Source organism: Bombina bombina, chromosome 7 (assembly GCF_027579735.1).
Source record: "Bombina bombina isolate aBomBom1 chromosome 7, aBomBom1.pri, whole genome shotgun sequence".
Classification (NCBI taxonomy): Eukaryota; Metazoa; Chordata; class Amphibia; order Anura; family Bombinatoridae; genus Bombina; species Bombina bombina.
In genome coordinates this window covers 257,089,638-257,110,688 of record NC_069505.1, presented here as the reverse complement: position 1 = coordinate 257,110,688, position 21,051 = coordinate 257,089,638, and the positions used below count along the sequence as shown (strand labels likewise).

Below are 21,051 nucleotides of genomic sequence, written 5' to 3'. Positions count from 1 at the left end.
GGTCTACTAGAGGTTTCTACAGATACTCAGGCATCATTAGTTATGTAGCTATTTCACTGAGGTTTGCTCATCTCTTTGTTCATTATTGAATCAGCTGCTATGAATTAACTGGAGAGACTGGAGAGGCTGGTGAGACCTTTAAGTAACCTGCCTACCTTCTGCTGTAACTGGCGGCTGCGGGTTTGGGACGCTCGTCTCTGCAGCACACGGATGGTCCTACGATGACGCCGTAGCCTCACCTTCTTCCCATTCTGTATCCCATTGTAATACTCCAAGCAGTCTGTCTGGGCCTCGGGTTTAGGCGAGCCCTAATACAGATAATCACATTTAAACAGTGTATGTTTCATTAAATGCATTTGTTAAGTTATGCAATTAATTTGTGCTTTGGATAGCAGACAATGTAATGATATTACATTTTTTTTACAATGCTCCGAACCCAGCTACTTCATAATGGCACCCTGCTACATCATAATGCCACCCGGCTATTTCATAATGGCAACTAGCTACTTCATAATGCCACCTGATTACTTCATAATGCCCCCGGTTACTTCATAATGTCACACTGCTACTTCATAATGCCACCCAGCTACTTCATAATGCTACCCGGTTACTTCATAATGTCACACGGCTACTTCATAATGTCACACGGCTACATCATAATGCCACCCGGCTATTTCATAATGGCAACTAGCTACTTCATAATGCCACCTGATTACTTCATAATGCCCCCGGTTACTTCATAATGTCACACTGCTACTTCATAATGCCACCCAGCTACTTCATAATGCTACCCGGTTACTTCATAATGTCACACGGCTACTTCATAATGCCACCCGGCTACTTCATAATGCCACCCGGCTACTTCATAATGCCACCCGTCTGGCAAAATTTTCTGTGAAGAACACTGATATATTATGTAGTTTTTAGGTAACAATTACTGTAAATATATTTCTTTACATCATGATATTCCAGACAGGAATTTCCAAAAAGTAAAAAAAACATATGGTCAAGGGTCATAAATGGTTGTAAGTAAGCTGATTTATCATTGGGCAGCTTCCTAGGGAGGAACATTCATATGGGCACCTGCCTGGCTCATCCCATGATATCGAGTTTAAAGGGATATGAAAGCCAAACATGTTCTTTTGTGATTCAGACAGAGTATATATAACATTTAAAAAAAAAAAAATCCAGTTTACTTCTATTATAAATTTTGCTTCGTGCCCATGATATTCTTTGTTGAAGAGATACCTAGTTAGGCATTTGGAGCAGTAAATGGCAGGAAATAGCGCTGCCCTCTAGTGCTCTTGCAAATGGATAACATTCTTGCAAAACTGCTGCCATATACTGCTCCAGAAATGTGCACGCTCCTTTGCTCATGTTCCTGCTTTTCCACAAAAGATACCAAGAGAACAAAGAAAAATGTATAATAGAAGTAAATTAGAAAGTTGTTTAAAATCACACGCTCTGTCTGAATCATGAAAGAAAAATGTTGGGTTTCATATCCCTTTAATTCTGTTTCTTTTGTTTGCAGCTATATTCAGCACCTGCTCCTTTACTCTCTAGACCCGAGCTAGGTATGTAGGTGGTTGCACACAAATACACTGTCAGTAATGTCATGTGACAAAAAGGAATGGTGGGTAACATGGTCACCAGTAGATCTGGCACTGTGAGTATTTTATAGTGTGTGTTTCACATGATTGACAGCTTGTGTAAGGGTGTAGTTATCAAACAGAACACAAGTGTGTATGACTGACTGGGTGTCAGCGCTTGCTTGTGTGCAGGTGTATGTTGTTGCAATAGGCTGCACAAATAAATGGCTGCAGGAATAGTGTGAGTGTGTTTGTGCTGGCATTGGTGACAATGGTTACATGTGACACAGTGCTTGCTTGTGTGCAGGTGTATGTTGTTGCAATAGGCTGCACAAATAAATGGCTGCAGGAATAGTGTGAGAGTGTGTTTGTGCTGGCATTGGTGACAATGGTTACATGTGACACAGTGCTTGCTTGTGTGCAGGTGTATGTTGTTGCAATAGGCTGCACAAATAAATGGCTGCAGGAATAGTGTGAGTGTGTTTGTGCTGGCATTGGTGACAATGGTTACATGTGACACAGTGCTTGCTTGTGTGCAGGTGTATGTTGTTGCAATAGGCTGCACAAATAAATGGCTGCAGGAATAGTGTGAGAGTGTGTTTGTGCTGGCATTGGTGACAATGGTTACATGTGACACAGTGCTTGCTTGTGTGCAGGTGTATGTTGTTACAATCGGCTGCACAAATAAATGGCTGCAGGAATAGTGTGAGAGTGTGTTTGTGCTGGCATTGGTGACAATGGTTACATGTGACACAGTGCTTGCTTGTGTGCAGGTGTATGTTGTTACAATCGGCTGCACAAATAAATGGTTGCAGGAATAGTGTGAGAGTGTGTTTGTGCTGGCATTGGTGACAATGGTTACATGTGACACAGTGCTTGCTTGTGTGCAGGTGTATGTTGTTGCAATAGGCTGCACAAATAAATGGCTGCAGGAATAGTGTGAGAGTGTGTTTGTGCTGGCATTGGTGACAATGGTTACATGTGACACAGTGCTTGCTTGTGTGCGGGTGTATGTTGTTGCAATAGGCTGCACAAATAAATGGCTGCAGGAATAGTGTGAGAGTGTGTTTGTGCTGGCATTGGTGACAATGGTTACATGTGACACAGTGCTTGCTTGTGTGCAGGTGTATGTTGTTACAATCGGCTGCACAAATAAATGGTTGCAGGAATAGTGTGAGAGTGTGTTTGTGCTGGCATTGGTGACAATGGTTACATGTGACACAGTGCTTGCTTGTGTGCAGGTGTATGTTGTTACAATCGGCTGCACAAATAAATGGTTGCAGGAATAGTGTGAGAGTGTGTTTGTGCTGGCATTGGTGACAATGGTTACATGTGACACAGTGCTTGCTTGTGTGCAGGTGTATGTTGTTGCAATAGGCTGCACAAATAAATGGCTGCAGGAATAGTGTGAGTGTGTTTGTGCTGGCATTGGTAACAATGGTTACATGTGACACAGCGCTTGCTTGTGTGCGGGTGTATGTTGTTGCAATAGGCTGCACAAATAAATGGTTGCAGGAATAGTGTGAGAGTGTGTTTGTGCTGGCATTGGTGACAATGGTTACATGTGACACAGTGCTTGCTTGTGTGCAGGTGTATGTTGTTACAATCGGCTGCACAAATAAATGGCTGCAGGAATAGTGAGAGTGTGTTTGTGCTGGCATTGGTGACAATGGTTACATGTGACACAATGCTTGCTTGTGTGCAGGTGTATGTTGTTGCAATAGGCTGCACAAATAAATGGTTGCAGGAATAGTGTGAGAGTGTGTTTGTGCTGGCATTGGTGACAATGGTTACATGTGACACAGTGCTTGCTTGTGTGCAGGTGTATGTTGTTACAATCGGCTGCACAAATAAATGGCTGCAGGAATAGTGTGAGTGTGTTTGTGCTGGCATTGGTAACAATGGTTACATGTGACACAGTGCTTGCTTGTGTGCAGGTGTATGTTGTTGCAATAGGCTGCACAAATAAATGGTTGCAGGAATAGTGTGAGAGTGTGTTTGTGCTGGCATTGGTGACAATGGTTACATGTGACACAGTGCTTGCTTGTGTGCAGGTGTATGTTGTTGCAATAGGCTGCACAAATAAATGGCTGCAGGAATAGTGTGAGTGTGTTTGTGCTGGCATTGGTAACAATGGTTACATGTGACACAGCGCTTGCTTGTGTGCGGGTGTATGTTGTTGCAATAGGCTGCACAAATAAATGGTTGCAGGAATAGTGTGAGAGTGTGTTTGTGCTGGCATTGGTGACAATGGTTACATGTGACACAGTGCTTGCTTGTGTGCAGGTGTATGTTGTTACAATCGGCTGCACAAATAAATGGCTGCAGGAATAGTGTGAGTGTGTTTGTGCTGGCATTGGTAACAATGGTTACATGTGACACAGTGCTTGCTTGTGTGCAGGTGTATGTTGTTGCAATAGGCTGCACAAATAAATGGTTGCAGGAATAGTGTGAGAGTGTGTTTGTGCTGGCATTGGTGACAATGGTTACATGTGACACAGTGCTTGCTTGTGTGCAGGTGTATGTTGTTGCAATAGGCTGCACAAATAAATGGTTGCAGGAATAGTGTGAGAGTGTGTTTGTGCTGGCATTGGTGACAATGGTTACATGTGACACAGTGCTTGCTTGTGTGCAGGTGTATGTTGTTGCAATAGGCTGCACAAATAAATGGCTGCAGGAATAGTGTGAGAGTGTGTTTGTGCTGGCATTGGTGACAATGGTTACATGTGACACAGTGCTTGCTTGTGTGCGGGTGTATGTTGTTGCAATAGGCTGCACAAATAAATGGCTGCAGGAATAGTGTGAAAGTGTGTTTGTGCTGGCATTGGTGACAATGGTTACATGTGACACAGTGCTTGCTTGTGTGAGGGTGTATGTTGTTGCAATAGGCTGCACAAATAAATGGCTGCAGGAATAGTGTGAGTGTGTTTGTGCTGGCATTGGTGACAATGGTTACATGTGACACAGTGCTTGCTTGTGTGCGGGTGTATGTTGTTGCAATCGGCTGCACAAATAAATGGCTGCAGGAATAGTGTGAGAGTGTGTTTGTGCTGGCATTGGTGACAATGGTTACATGTGACACAGTGCTTGCTTGTGTGCAGGTGTATGTTGTTACAATCGGCTGCACAAATAAATGGCTGCAGGAATAGTGTGACAGTGTGTTTGTGCTGGCATTGGTAACAATGGTTACATGTGACACAGCGCTTGCTTGTGTGCGGGTGTATGTTGTTGCAATAGGCTGCACAAATAAATGGTTGCAGGAATAGTGTGAGAGTGTGTTTGTGCTGGCATTGGTGACAATGGTTACATGTGACACAGTGCTTGCTTGTGTGCAGGTGTATGTTGTTACAATCGGCTGCACAAATAAATGGCTGCAGGAATAGTGTGAGTGTGTTTGTGCTGGCATTGGTAACAATGGTTACATGTGACACAGTGCTTGCTTGTGTGCAGGTGTATGTTGTTGCAATAGGCTGCACAAATAAATGGTTGCAGGAATAGTGTGAGAGTGTGTTTGTGCTGGCATTGGTGACAATGGTTACATGTGACACAGTGCTTGCTTGTGTGCAGGTGTATGTTGTTGCAATCGGCTGCACAAATAAATGGTTGCAGGAATAGTGTGAGAGTGTGTTTGTGCTGGCATTGGTGATAATGGTTACATGTGACACAGTGCTTGCTTGTGTGAGGATGTATGTTGTTGAAATCGGCTGCACAAATAAATGGCTGCAGGAATAGCGTGAGAGTGGTACCCAACTGATACCTATGTATTTGCCAGAATGTTTCAATGAAGCAATTAAAGGGACGTGATTCATGATTCAGATAAACATACAATTTAAACATCTTTCCAATTTACTTCTATGATCAAACTCACTTTGTTCTTTTGGTATCCTTTGTTAAAGTACTGGAAGCTAGCTGAGCACATCTGGTCAGCATACCTAGGTAGGCTCAGCAACAGGAATGCATTACTGGGAGCTAGCTGCTGTTTGGTGCCATATGCATTTTTTATATCTTGTCATTGGCTCACCAGATGTGTTCAGCATGCTGTAAGCACTGTTTCTCCTTCAACAAGGATACAAAGAGAAGGAAGTTTGATAAGATAGTAAATAGGAAAGTTGTACGTACTATCTGAACCATGAGAGAAAATTTGCAGTTTCATGTCCCTTTAATTCATTGAGCGTAATGAACTAAAATGTATAATTGTAGATTTAGTTAATTGCTGGTATCTTTTGCTCAGTGCTATAAGAAAACAAAAGATGTGACCTCAGCTTGTACATCAGATGTAGACTGCTCAGAGTGAAAATAACTAGACTTGACAGGCCTGATAAATGCACAAAAACAATAACGCTCATCCCTAGCACGCCACGGCGCCGCGCTCTGCAGGAAAGGCTTTGAGATGAAACAAAAGGGATTTTCATATGACAGAGCTGTCACCCAGGCAGATCCCTCAGTAAGATGAGCACAAAGTCACAGCAAGTTGCAACAAGGAATTAGCCAGCGATCTCAGGTGATACTGCGCCCCAGGAGTTATAGGATAAGGAGCTTTCAGGACACATTTTATACATTCGTTTTAAAGGGACAGTAAAGTTGTAATTAGACATTCATGATTTAGACAGAGCATACAAGCTACATTTCAATTTATTTCTCTTGTTATCCTTTGCTGAAAGGTTTATCTTGGTAAGCTCATGTATCTAGGTAAGCTCAGGAGCAGCAAAGAACCTAGGTTCTAGCCGCTGATTGGTGGCTGCATATTTATACCGATTGTCATTGGCTCACCCATGTGATCAGTTAGAAACCAGTAGTGCATTGCTGCTCCTTCAACAATTGATACCAAGAGAAGGAAACAAATTTGATAATAGAAGTAAACTGCCAAATTGTATGTTCTACCTAAATCCCCAACACTCAACTGAGACTGCCCTCACCAAGGTTACTAACGATCTCCTTTCTGCTAAAAACAAAGGCTACTACTCTATACTCATCTTACTGGACCTCTCTGCTGCTTTCGACACTGTTGAACATCCCCTTCTCCTACAGACTCTTAGCTCTCTTGGGGTCTGTGACACTGCCCTCTCCTGGATTCACTCTTATCTCTCTAACAGATCCTTCTCCGTCTCTTCTGCTGGTGACTCCTCCTCTCTTTTGCCTCTGTCTGTTGGAGTACCTCAAGGCTCTGTCCTGGGTCCTCTACTCTTCTCTATTTACACTTCTTCACTGGGTAAACTTATCAACAGCTATGGCTTCAGCTATCATCTCTATGCTGACGATACCCAGATCTACCTTTCCACCCCTGCACTCTCTCCTTCTGTCAATTCTCACATCAGCGACTGCTTATCTGTCATTTCCTCCTGGATGGCCTCTCACCACCTAAGTATAAACATGTCCAAGACCAAACTACTTCTAATACCCCCCTCTAACTCTACTCCAGTTTCTAATTTTTCCATCACTGTTGGCGGCACCACTATCACCCCATCACCCCAAGTCCGCTGCCTTGGAGTCACGCTTGACTCAAATCTGTCCTTCATTTTCCACATCCAATTGCTCTCTTCATCCTGCCGCAACCACCTACGCAACATCTCCAAAATTCGTCCGTTTCTAAGTGCTGAAACTACTAAACAGCTAATCCACTCCCTGGTAATTTCCCGACTTGACTACTGTAACAACTTACTAACTGGCCTCCCTCTCTCCCGCCTCTCTCCCCTCCAATCCGTCCTAAATGCATCTGCCAGACTAATTCACCTCTCTCGACGCTCTGTTTCTGCTGCACCTCTCTGTGAGTCCCTTCACTGGCTCCCCATCTACAACAGAGTTAAATTCAAAATTCTCACCCTGACCTACAAAGCCCTCACCAATGCTGCCCCACCCTACCTGTCCTCACTTATCAGCAAATACACTCCTGCCCACCCCCTAAGATCCAACAATAACCTGCTTCTTACGTCCTCTACCATCACCTCCTCTCAGACTTGCCCCTAACCCCTCCTCCTTTAAATGTTCCCTAAAGACCTTTTTGTTCAGGGAAGCTTATCACCCGACTTATTAACAAACTAACTTCACTTAACTAACAGTTGCCCTCTATCTCCTCACTAATATCATTCTCACCTTTGCAGTCCCCACCTCCTGTTTTCCATCCTCCTACCCATCTAGATTGTAAGTTCCCACAGGAATAGGGCCCTCAATTCCCCCTATATGTGTCTGTAAAAATGTTGTCTTTCATCGTATTGTTTCTCCATTGTACTGTTATCCTTGTACCCATGGGCAGCGCTGCGGAATCTGTTGGCGCTTTATAAATAAAGAATAATAATAATAATGAAATCATGAAAGAAAATGTTTGAGTTTCATGTCCCTTTAAGATACTCCTGTTTCTCAAATTAAAGAGCTAGAAAGAACAAAATGAAAACGTGCATGGGAGCATTTCAGTTTGAAATAGAAGCATTTGTGCAATATATTGCTATTTTGTGCTAGTACTGCTGTTTTTCAGCGGCATATGCACATATGCTGTAAGGGCCCGTGCACCTGTATTAAAACATTGCACCTTCTCAGCAGTGGTTTATATGACACAAATTAAAGGGATATGAAATCCAAAAATTTTCTTTCATGATTCAGATAGAGCAGCAATTTTAAACAACTGTAATTTACTTCTATTATCAATTTTTCTTCATTCTCTTGGTATCTTTTGTTGAAAAGCAGGGCGTAAGCTTAGGAGCCAGCCCATTTCTGTAGCACTGTATGGCAGAAAATTTACAAGAATGTTATCCATTTGCAAGAGCACTAGATGGCAGCACTGTTTCCTGCCATATAGTGCTCCAGACACCTAGGTATCTCTTCAACACAGAATATCATGGGAGTTAAAAAATTTTTTATAATAGAAGTAAATAGGAAACTTTTTTAAAATGTTATGCTCTGCCTGAATCACAAAAGAAAACTTTTGGGTTTCATATCCCTTTAAGTCTTCCCAGATGAAACACACACTGCCACCACACAGAGGTTTCATCCCTTTAAGTCTCCCCAGATGTAATACACACCGCCACCACACAGAGGTTTCATCCCTTTAAGTCTTCCCAGATGTAATACACACTGCCACCACACAGAGGTTTCATCCCTTTAAGTCTTCCCAGATGTAATACACACCGCCACCACACAGAGGTTTCATCCCTTTAAGTCTTCCCAGATGAAACACACACTGCCACCACACAGAGGTTTCATCCCTTTAAGTCTCCCCAGATGTAATACACACCGCCACCACACAGAGGTTTCATCCCTTTAAGTCTTCCCAGATGTAATACACACTGCCACCACACAGAGGTTTCATCCCTTTAAGTCTTCCCAGATGTAATACACACCGCCACCACACAGAGGTTTCATCCCTTTAAGTCTTCCCAGATGTAATACACCGCCACCACACAGAGGTTTCATCCCTTTAAGTCTTCCCAGATGTAATACACACCGCCACCACACAGAGGTTTCATCCCTTTAAGTCTCCCCAGATGTAATACACACCGCCACCACACAGAGGTTTCATCCCTTTAAGTCTTCCCAGATGTAATACACACTGCCACCACACAGAGGTTTCATCCCTTTAAGTCTTCCCAGATGTAATACACACCGCCACCACACAGAAGTTTCATCCCTTTAAGTCTTCCAAGATGTAATACACACCGCCACCACACAGAGGTTTCATCCCTTTAAGTCTTCCCAGATGTAATACACACTGCCACCACACAGAGGTTTCATCCCTTTAAGTCTTCCCAGATGTAATACACCGCCACCACACAGAGGTTTCATCCCTTTAAGTCTTCCCAGATGTAATACACACCGCCACCACACAGAGGTTTTATCCCTTTAAGTCTTCCCAGATGAAACACACACCGCCACCACAAAGAGGTTTCATCCCTTTAAGTCTTCCCAGATGAAACACACACCGCCACCACACAGAGGTTTCATCCCTTTAAGTCTTCCCAGATGAAACACACACCGCCACCACAAAGAGGTTTCATCCCTTTAAGTCTTCCCAGATGTAATACACACCGCCACCACACAGAGGTTTCATCCCTTTAAGTCTTCCCAGATGTAATACACACCGCCACCACACAGAGGTTTCATCCCTTTAAGTCTTCCCAGATGAAATACACACCGCCACCACACAGAGGTTTCATCCCTTTAAGTCTCCCCAGATGTAATACACACCGCCACCACACAGAGGTTTCATCCCTTTAAGTCTCCCCAGATGTAACACACACAGCCACCACACAGAGGTTTCATCCCTTTAAGTCTCCCCAGATGTAATACACACCGCCACCACACAGAGGTTTCATCCCTTTAAGTCTCCCCAGATGTAATACACACCACCACCACACAGAGGTTTCATCCCTTTAAGTCTTCCCAGATGTAATACACACCGCCACCACACAGAGGTTTCATCCCTTTAAGTCTTCCCAGATGTAATACACCGCCACCACACAGAGGTTTCATCTCTTTAAGTCTTCCCAGATGTAATACACACCGCCACAACACAGAGGTTTCATCTCTTTAAGTCTTCCCAGATGTAATACACCGCCACCACACAGAGGTTTCATCCCTTTAAGTCTTCCCAGATGTAATACACACCGCCACCACACAGAGGTTTCATCCCTTTAAGTCTCCCCAGATGTAATACACACCGCCACCACACAGAGGTTTCATCCCTTTAAGTCTTCCCAGATGTAATACACACCGCCACCACACAGAGGTTTCATCCCTTTAAGTCTTCCCAGATGTAATACACCGCCACCACACAGAGGTTTCATCCCTTTAAGTCTTCCCAGATGTAATACACACCGCCACCACACAGAGGTTTCATCCCTTTAAGTCTCCCCAGATGTAATACACACCGCCACAACACAGAGGTTTCATCCCTTTAAGTCTTCCCAGATGTAATACACACTGCCACCACACAGAGGTTTCATCCCTTTAAGTCTTCCCAGATGTAATACACACCGCCACCACACAGAGGTTTCATCCCTTTAAGTCTTCCCAGATGTAATACACACCGCCACCACACAGAGGTTTCATCCCTTTAAGTCTTCCCAGATGTAATACACCGCCACCACACAGAGGTTTCATCCCTTTAAGTCTTCCCAGATGTAATACACCGCCACCACACAGAGGTTTCATCCCTTTAAATCTTCCCAGATGTAATACACACCGCCACCACACAGAGGTTTTATCCCTTTAAGTCTTCCCAGATGAAACACACACCGCCACCACAAAGAGGTTTCATCCCTTTAAGTCCTCCCAGATGAAACACACACCGCCACCACACAGAGGTTTCATCCCTTTAAGTCTTCCCAGATGAAACACACACCGCCACCACAAAGAGGTTTCATCCCTTTAAGTCTTCCCAGATGTAATACACACCGCCACCACACAGAGGTTTCATCCCTTTAAGTCTTCCCAGATGTAATACACACTGCCACCACACAGAGGTTTCATCCCTTTAAGTCTTCCCAGATGTAATACACACCGCCACCACACAGAGGTTTCATCCCTTTAAGTCTTCCCAGATGAAATACACACCGCCACCACACAGAGGTTTCATCCCTTTAAGTCTCCCCAGATGTAATACACACCGCCACCACACAGAGGTTTCATCCCTTTAAGTTTCTCCATATGTAACACACACCGCCACCACACAGAGGTTTCATCCCTTTAAGTCTCCCCAGATGTAATACACACCGCCACCACACAGAGGTTTCATCCCTTTAAGTCTCCCCAGATGTAATACACACCGCCACAACACAGAGGTTTCATCCCTTTAAGTCTTCCCAGATGTAATACACACCGCCACCACACAGAGGTTTCATCCCTTTAAGTCTTCCCAGATGTAATACACACCGCCACCACACAGAGGAAGTCTGGCACTCACTTGCAAGTACTCAGCTAAGATTAAAAGCAAAACTGGAATTTGTCCGCATCTGGCCAAATGAGTCAAGCCCAGGAACCACGGCAATGACTCTTCCATCCTGGGTGCAACGCCCATAGGTATAATTACAAAACAAATTAGCTGTGTACTTGCACGTGAGTGCCAGTCTTCTTCTGTGTGTTGTGTTAATAAGTTTTGTAATTTGCCCTATGGGCTTTGCACCCAGACTTGTCTGAGTTTAATTGCCTGGGTCTCTGGGGAATGTGCAGCTGCCTGTGCGTTCTATTGAACACCCAGAGCTGTGCATTTTGCAGGGTCATGGGATGTGTACCCAGTCCCAGTTTGAGAGTGCAGTTCCATGTTTTGTATGTATCTAGGGAGATTACATAAGGCCTGTGCACCCTTAGGTTGTTTCCAGTTTGTTTGATTGAGAGCTTGCATTGTTTGGCTGTATTAGGGGCCCAGGAGGCTGGGAGAGACCTTGACGTAGTTCCTGGGCCAGATGTGGTTACTAACTCTTCCATTTTTGCTTACATGACGTGTGTACTTGCAAGTGAGCCCTAGACTTCCTCTGTGTGTTTTTATATATATATATATATATATATATATATATATATATATATATATATATATATATATATATATATATATATATATATATATAATATATACAGAGTATTTTTTATAAATATATATATATAATATATATATATGCACACAAATGCACAACACATAGAAAACTGGCACTCACCAGCAGGCACACAGTAATGTTTAAAAGCAAAATTGGGAGAGTCAGTTGCATTTGGCACCAAAGATTCAAGCCCAGGAGCACGTCAAGGTTTCTTCCTTCCTGGGACCCTGAGAGTACAGTCCATTCCTGTTTAATATATGTATATATATATATATATATATATATATATATATATATATATATATATATATATATATATATATATATATATATATATATATATATAATGTGTGTGTATATATGTATACATGTATTTATACGTGTATATATGTCGGAAAATGGCGCTGATACACTTGTATGACACAGGGTTGCCACAAACCTTCAATTTGTAAAAAACGCAATATATGTAAAGTGCAATAAAGCGAAGCGCAATAAAATGAGGTACACCTGTACAGTATTGCAGCTGGGAGGTGACCCTATAACATATATTAAAACTGGACACAAGTTACTTCCCACTAAATACAGCCATTTTTATTTGTGAGGGGGACATACCGGTAACTGTGGATCTGTTGGAGCTAGTCCCCTGGCATTCTCTGCTTCATACGTATAATAGTCCAGTGGCATGCAGAAGTAGCCGGGCTGCACATCATTACACTGGCGACTGATGACATTAGGGCGACAGTCACACTGCCCATCCCCTACAGAACACCTGTAAGACAGCAGCAAACTACTTGTTGTACTGAAGATAATACTGGTATGTTCCCCTTGCACCTTGGTATTAGGAACTTACCTATTGTTGTAAGCACCACCAAAATCACAGTCACAAGGACGGCATCCTGTGACATCGTTACTAAGACCCCAAAACTCAGGCTGCAACAGAAAAATGACAAACTCACATTAACTATTTATTCTCATAAGAATCACTGCATGAGAGGAGGAGAAGGAGAATTAAAGGGAATGTAAAGTTGAATGAATCAGTGCCCGGTTTTTATAAATATTATTAAAAACAGGGGCACTTTTATTCATGAAACTTTACATTGCAGCGTTTGTTTTAAAAAATACCTTTTTCTTTAGCAAACACAGATCGCGATATTCTGCCTGCAGCTCCTCTGTACTTAGAACTTCAATGACGAAACCTGTTTCCTCCAATCACGGCCTCACGAGATGGACACTCTGGGGTGAACGTTATGATTGGAGGAAGCTGATTTTGTCATTGCTGAGGTAAGTACAGAGGAGCTGCGGGCAGAGGATCGTGGTCTGCGTTTCCTAAACAAAAAGGTAAGTATTAAAAAAACACTGCAATGTAAAGTTTCATGAATAAAAGTTCCCCTGTTTTTAATAGTATTTTTAAAAAACGGGCACTAATTCATTCAACTTTACATTTACTTTAAGGGGCCTATTTATGATAGTGCGAGCGGACATGATCCGATATAGCGGATCATGTCCGCTGCACATCGATAAATGCTGACAGCATATGCTCTCTGCATTTATCATTGCACCAGCAGTTCTTGTAAACTGCTGGTGCAATACCGCCTCCTGCAGAATTGCTAGCAGGGGGGTGTCAATCAACCCGATCGTACTCGATCGGGTTGATTTCTGTCTATTTCTGTCCGCCGCCTTAGAGCAGGCAGACAGGTTATGGAGCAGCAGTCTTTAGACCGCTGCTTCATAACTTCTGTTTACTGTGAGCCTGAAGGCTCGCCGGAAACACGGGGCATCAATCACCATACAGAGCTTGATAAATATGCCCCTAACTCTCTTACTGGCAGAGAGGTCTGTAACACAACCAGTTATGACATCTTTACAATAACAGTTAACACTGTGTAATTACAAGACAATTCTGTTGTGTTGCTATAGAATAACATACCAGCCAAGTCTTAACATTTTTAAACAAATTAACATCCTTTTTACTACAATTATTTTTCAATAGACAAACTCTTAAAGTTAGTATAAAGTAAATTGTTTTGCAGTTGTTTTTTGATAAAGCCAAGTAGGGGAATATGCAGAATTAGCCTTGAGAAGTCAGCAGGGTCCATTTCGAGTTCTGAGAATTAGAAATTGCTCAGTTTTTAAAACGAAATTTCATGAAAAGGGGCAAAATAAATAATGAAAGTATATATTGCTTCATAGCACCTAATTAAGGTCTAGATTATGAGTGGAGCGCAACATATTGTAATTTTTAAAACCAGCAAATTTAAATTCCTTGAGGTAAATTTTGGACTCCTGCATAATAATATATAAATAATAGAGGTAAGACCAGATGAACATTGGGAAGAAGGTATTGGTCTTACTCACCAGACACTGGTTACAGTAACGTCCCGTCACAAAACGTTTACAGTAACAGTCACCACTAATCTGATCACAGGGGGTGTTTCCTGCTACAATTCCACGCGGGTCACATCTGCACGCTGGGGGCAACAAGTTGTGTAGCATGTAACGTATGTGATAAAAATGTAGAAAATAAATACAAAGAGAATGACAATAAAATAAACTAACATTATGCACAATAGCCCATGGGGTAGATTTGTCATAGCGCGAGCGGACATGATACTATGTAGCATACGCTGTCGGCATTTATCATTGCACCAGCAGTTCTTGTGAACTGCTGGTGCAATGACACCCTCTGGAGCAGGGGGTGTCAATCATTTCTGTCTGTGGCCTCAGAGCAGACGGGGAAGTTATGGAGCAGCGGTCGGCGGAGCTTGAAAAATCGGCCCCCATGTATGATCTTAGAAGCATATTTTGAAATATATTTTATTTTTACAAAAAAAAAAATGATTTAAAAACCCCCCAACTAATTTCATTTATTTTGTGTGTTAAATTTTCTCATGCACAAGACCTGTCTCTACAGAAAGCTACGTGCGTATGCGGAAGTCACATGACACATGAAACGACACGTGTATATGTGCATAGATCAGTGGTCAGTCCCATGCATGAGATCTCCTATCCTTTTAAAAGTATTAATCATTTGTATAAACTTCTCAGTAAACTTAAAGGGACATGGAACCCAATTTTTTACTTTCATGATTTAGATAGAGCAGCAGTTCAAACAACTTTCTAATTTACTTCTATCGTCAGTTTTTCTTCTTCTTTTGTTGAAAAGCAGAGACGTGTGCTTAGGAGCAGGCCCATTTCTGGAGCACTATATGGCAGCAGTTTTGCAAGAATGTTATCCATTTGCAAGAGCACTAGAGGGCAGCACTATTTCCTGCCATGTAGTGATCCAGATGCTACCTAGGTATCTCTTCAACACAGAATATCATGGGAACGAAGCAAAACTGATAATAGAAGTAAATTGGAAACTTATTAAAAACGTTACGCTCTGTCTGAATCACAAAATACATTTTTTGGGTTTCATATCCCGTTAAGTATGAGATTAAATAACCATGCTGTGAAATAAAAAGCATATCTGTGGTTATCATAGAACATGAACGCATTAGATTAAATGCAGAGTTACACATTCAATGCCAATAAGTCTCAGATTTGCTAAATAAAAAGAAAATTTATGCTTACCTGATAAATTTATTTCTTTTTTGACTCGATGAGTCCATCTTAATTACTAATGGGATATTCACCTCCTGGTCAGCAGGAGGCGGCAAAGAGCACCACAGCAGAGCTGTTAAATAGCTCCTCCATTCCCTCCCACTCCAGTCATTTGACCGAAATTAAGGAAAGAAAGGAAAAGCCAAGGTGCAAAGGTGTCTGAAGTTTACAATAACCCATAACCTGTCTTACAAGAACAGGGCGGGCCGTGGACTCATCGTGTCAAAAAAGAAATACACAGAGTACACAGATGATACAGGAGGGACAAGACAGGGAACCTAAATGGAAGGCACCACTGCTTGAAGAACCTTTCTCCCAAAAACGGCCTCAGCCGAGGCAAGTGTGTCAAATTTTTAAAATTTTGAAAAAGTATGAAGAGAGGACCAAGTTGCAGTCTTGCAAATCTGTTCCACAAAAGCTTCATTTTTGAATGCCCATGAGGAAGCAACAGCCCTAGTGGAATGAGCCGTAACCCTCTCTGGAGGCTGTGGTCCAGCAGTCTCATATGCAAAACGTATGATACTTTTCAGCCAAAAAGAAAGAGAAGTAGCCGTAGCTTTCTGTCCCTTACGTTTTCCTGAGAAAATTACAAACACAGAAGAGGACTGACGAAAGTCCTTAGTTGCCTGCAGGTAAAACTTTAAAGCACGGACTATGTCCAAATTGTGCAGAAGTCGTTCCTTCTGAGAAGAAGGATTAGGACACAAAGAAGGAACAACAATCTCCTGATTGATGTTCCGATCAGAAACATCCTTAGGAAGAAAACCTAATTTAGTACGTAGAACTACCTTATCTGAATGGAAAATAAGATAAGGAGACTCGTACTGCAATGCCGAGAGCTCTGACACTCTACGAGCGGAAGAAATAGCAACAAGAAATAAAACTTTCCAAGATAACAACTTAATATCTAAGGAATGCATAGGCTCAAACAGAGCCCCCTGAAGAACTTTTAGAACTAAATTAAGACTCCATGGAGGAGTAACTGGTTTGAACACAGGCCTGATCCTGACCAAGGCCTGACAAAAAGATTGTACATCTGGGACATCCGCCAGACGTTTGTGTAACAAAATAGATAAGGCAGAGATTTGACCCTTTAGAGAGCTCGTCGAGAAACCTTTCTCCAAACCCTCTTGGAGAAAAGACAAAATTCTAGGAATCCTAACTCTACTCCATGAGTAGTCCTTGGATTCGCACCAATAGAGATATTTACGCCAAATCTTATGGTAAATCCTTCTAGTTACAGACTTACGAGCCTGAATCATGGTCTTCTTGAACGAATCAGAAAATCCCTGCTTGGATAAAATTAAGCGTTCCATCTCCAAGCAGTCAGCTTCAGAGAAACTAGGTTTGGTTGAAGAAAGGGCCCCTGAATCAGAAGGTCCTTCCTCAACGGGAGTCTGCAAGGAGGCAGAGATTCCATCTCCACCAGATCCGCATACCAAATCCTGCGAGGCCAGGCTGGTGCTATTAGGATCACCGAAGCCCTCTCCTGTTTGACTCGAGCAATTACCTGAGGAAGAAGAGCAAACGGAGGAAATAGGTATGCTAGACTGAAGGTCCAAGGGATCGCCAGATCATCTATCAGTTCCGCCTGAGGGTCCCTGGACCTCGACCCGTATTTCGGGAGTTTGGCATTCTGACGGGATGCCATGAGATCCAATTCCGGCTGACCCCACTTGAGAATCAGATTGGAGAACACTTCCGGATGGAGCTCCCTCTCCCCTGGATGAAAGGTCTGCCTGCTCAGGAAATCCGCCTCCCAGTTGTCCACCCCTGGGATATGGATCGCCGATAGGCAACAAGAGTGGGTTTCTGCCCACTGAATTATTTTGGTTACCTCTGTCATCGCTAAGGAACTCCTTGTTCCTCCCTGATGATTGATGTAAGCCACTGAAGTTATGTTGTCCGACTGGAACCTGATAAACCGTAGTGAGGTTAACTGGGGCCAGGCCAGAAGAGCATTGAAGATTGCTCTCAGTTCTAGAATGTTTATAGGAAGAACAGACTCTGACTGAGTCCAAACTCCCTGAGCCTTTAGGGAGCCCCAAACTGCTCCTCACCCCAGAAGGCTGGCGTCTGTTGTCACAATCACCTGCGAAAACAGGTTCCCTGGGAGAGATAATCCCGAGACAACCACCATTGAAGAGAGTCCCTTGTCTCCTGCTCCAGAGTTATTCAAGGAGACAAGTCTGCATACTCTCCGTTCCATTTCAGGAGCATGCTTAACTGCAGAGGTCTGAGATGGAAGCGAGCAAATGGAATGATGTCCATTGCCGCCACCATCAGTCCGATTTACTCCATGCACTGAGCCACTGACGGCCGAGGAGTGGACTGAAGGACTAGATAAGTATCTAAAATCTTTAATTTCCTGACTTCTGTCAGAAAAATCTTCATAGACAGGGAGTCTATTATGGTTCCAAAGTAGCTGACTCTTGTGTCTGGAACTAGGGAACTCTTTTCAACATTTACCTTCCACCCGTGAGTTCTCAGGAAAGATAACACTATGTCGGTGTGGGATCTTGCTTGTTGAAAGGATGGCGCCTGGACTAGAATGTCGTCCAGATAAGGCGCCACCCCAATTCCTCGTGACCAAAGTACCGCCAACAGAGACCCCAGAACCTTTGTGAAAATTCTGGGAGCAGTGGCCAGGCCGAAAGGAAGAGCCATGAACTGGAAGTGCTTGTCCTGAAAGGCAAACCTTAGGAACTTGTGATGATCCTTGTGAATAGGGACATGTAGGTACGCGTCCTTTAAATCCACTGTTGTCATAAATTGACCCTCCTGGATTAAGTGAAGAATGGAACGAATAGTTTCCATCTTGAAGGACGGAACCCTTAGAAATTTGTTTAGACTCTTGAGATCTAAAATTGGTCTGAAGGTTCCCTCCTTTTTGGGAACCATGAACAGATTGGAATAAAAACCCTGACCCTGCTCCAGTACTGGAACAGGAACAATCACTCCCAGAGCGGAGAGGTCTCTTACGCAATGTAAGAACGCCTCTATTTTTGTCTGGTTTGCAGATAATCTTGAAAGAAGAAACCTGCCTCTGGGAGGACAACTTTTGAACTCTAGTTTGTATCCCTGAGACACAATTTATATTGCCCAGGGATCCTGAACATCCTGAACCCAAACCTGAGCGAAGAAGGAAAGTCTGCCCCCTACAAGATCCGGTCCCGGATCGGGAGCATGCCCTTCATGCTGTCTTGGATTCAATAGCAGGCTTATTGGATTGCTTTCCCTTAGTCCAAGACTGGTTAGGTCTCCATGCAGGTTTGGATTGTTCCTGCTTGGAGGAGGAAGATGAAGAATTTCCTTTGAAATTTTGAAAGGAACGAAAATTACTCTGTCGTCCTTTCTGCTTGTTTCTCTTATCTTGAGGGAGAAGATGACCCTTACCTCCCCTGATATCAGAGATAATTTCTGATAGGCCAGGTCCAAAAAAGGTCTTGCCCTTGTAAGGAATAGCCAAAAGCTTAGACTTAGAGGAAACATTCGCAGACCCGGGCTTTAACCATAAAGCTCTGCGGGCTAGAATAGAGAAACCCTAAATCTTAGCTCCCAGCTTAAAAATTTGAAGGGAAGCGTCCGTAATAAAGGCATTATCTAGCTTCAGAGCCTTTATTCTGTCCTGGGTCTCCTCCAAGGAAGTCTCAGTCCTGAGAGACTCAGACAGTGCATCAAACCAATATGCTGCCGCACTAGTGACGGAGCAATGCACGCAGCTGGCATTTCTAGACAGCACCTCAGAAAATGTGATATGAATGACTTCCTGACCGAGGCGCAAGTGAATTGGCGTGAACTCAGAAGCCCCGCCCATCGTTGGCGTACCATATCTCTTGGAAAAAGCTCTGTTCCGTTTTACTACCTGGCCTCTCCCCACATATGTACACTATATCTGAGCAAAGGATACTTGAATAAAGTGTGAACCACCAGAGCAATGATCCCCAGCCCCAGTGCCTGCACATAAATGCTGTCCTAATACCTCTCCAGGCTAGGAGGGTCTTTAGTGTCCCAACATAAGTGCCTTTCCTATTGCACTTAATAACAATAATGATGTGCTTACTCCTTCCTGGTTCCCCAAGAAAATATATAAAGTAGCACTTACCTTAACTTCTGCCTGACAGCTAGGCAGCTCACAGGCTTCCCTCCCATTGACCTGTGGAAAAAAAGGCATGCTGAGTAATCTTTTCCTCAGACTAAGGCATACAGGGCAGCAAAAATACATGGGAGGCACAGTGAGAATTATGTCCCACAAGTTCTCATTGCTCTAAAGCCACCAAAGCTCTACTGAAGAGACTGATATGGACAATGGTTACACTCTAGGACAAAGCAGCACTCTCTGGCACTACTTTAAAATAATAAACTCTTGATTGAAGAATCTTATCTAACACCTCACTTTACCACTTCCTATCACTAACGTAGGCAAAGAGAATGACTGGAGTGGGAGGGAAGGGAGGAGCTATTTAACAGCTCTGCTGTGGTGCTCTTTGCCGCCTCCTGCTGACCAGGAGGTGAATATCCCATTAGTAATTAAGATGATCCGTGGACTCATCGTGTCATAAAAAATAAATAGTAAGCTAGCGGAACAGGCTACATGAAACAAATGCCTCGTGTCTGTTCGTTTGATACATACGTTGGCAGCCGGCAGGATCGTTACGGCTCAGCCCATAGAAGCTGTCCTTGCAGCTGTCACATCGTTCACCCTTCACGTTCTCCTTACAGCGACATTGCCCTGCAATCATGCCCAGGTTGACGTTTGTGTGGCTGTCACAGACACCGCCGTCCAAGGAGCCAACTGGGTCACAGTCACAGGCTGTAAAAAAGCACAAGGTTGTATTTGTCTGATGATGTGTAGCAACTTATACTATTGTGAGTGGTGCAGGCAGGAGAAATGACAGTTTGTAGCTGCTGATTGGCTGGACTAGGTGGTCAACTGTGCAGAACATAGAATGTAAGATTGTTAGAATATTGCAAAGATGTTTAACTTTACCAGATAAAAATGTCCCCTCGGAGTACAGCTGTTCCTAAGTAGTTGCCCACATTCTACCTATCTAGTTACTAGATATCTGACTGGTGTTTATAATAGGCAGTGACAGACGCCCCTCTATAGAAAGCGCCTGTAGGCCTTATTATAAATCCAGCCTTTTATCTTTCCATCTATTTATCTATTTATCTATCTATCTTTATCTGTCTGCTCTTTTTACCTGTTTCTCTATTTTTTTGTGTACATAGGCCTGCACATAATTTTAATGAAATATCCTGTAACTCTCTATGTCTGTCATGTAGTCTGTTATTTGGTCAATAAATGGTGTTAATTATTACTAAATGAATCAATGTAA

At 43.1% G+C, this 21,051-nt stretch overlaps 1 protein-coding gene across 1 annotated transcript in view; it reads right to left on the bottom strand.

Moving 5' to 3' along the window:
* LOC128666237 (laminin subunit beta-4) overlaps positions 1 to 21,051 on the bottom strand; it is a 233,982-nt gene that overhangs the window by 118,824 nt on the left and 94,107 nt on the right. Inside the window, exons 10-14 of the mRNA XM_053720711.1 lie at positions 20,346 to 20,525; positions 14,465 to 14,577; positions 12,960 to 13,039; positions 12,722 to 12,878; positions 156 to 308 (exon numbers count right to left, since the gene is read on the bottom strand). Of these exons, the coding sequence (XP_053576686.1) occupies positions 156 to 308; positions 12,722 to 12,878; positions 12,960 to 13,039; positions 14,465 to 14,577; positions 20,346 to 20,525 (683 nt within the window). The remainder of the gene's footprint in view (positions 1 to 155; positions 309 to 12,721; positions 12,879 to 12,959; positions 13,040 to 14,464; positions 14,578 to 20,345; positions 20,526 to 21,051) is intronic.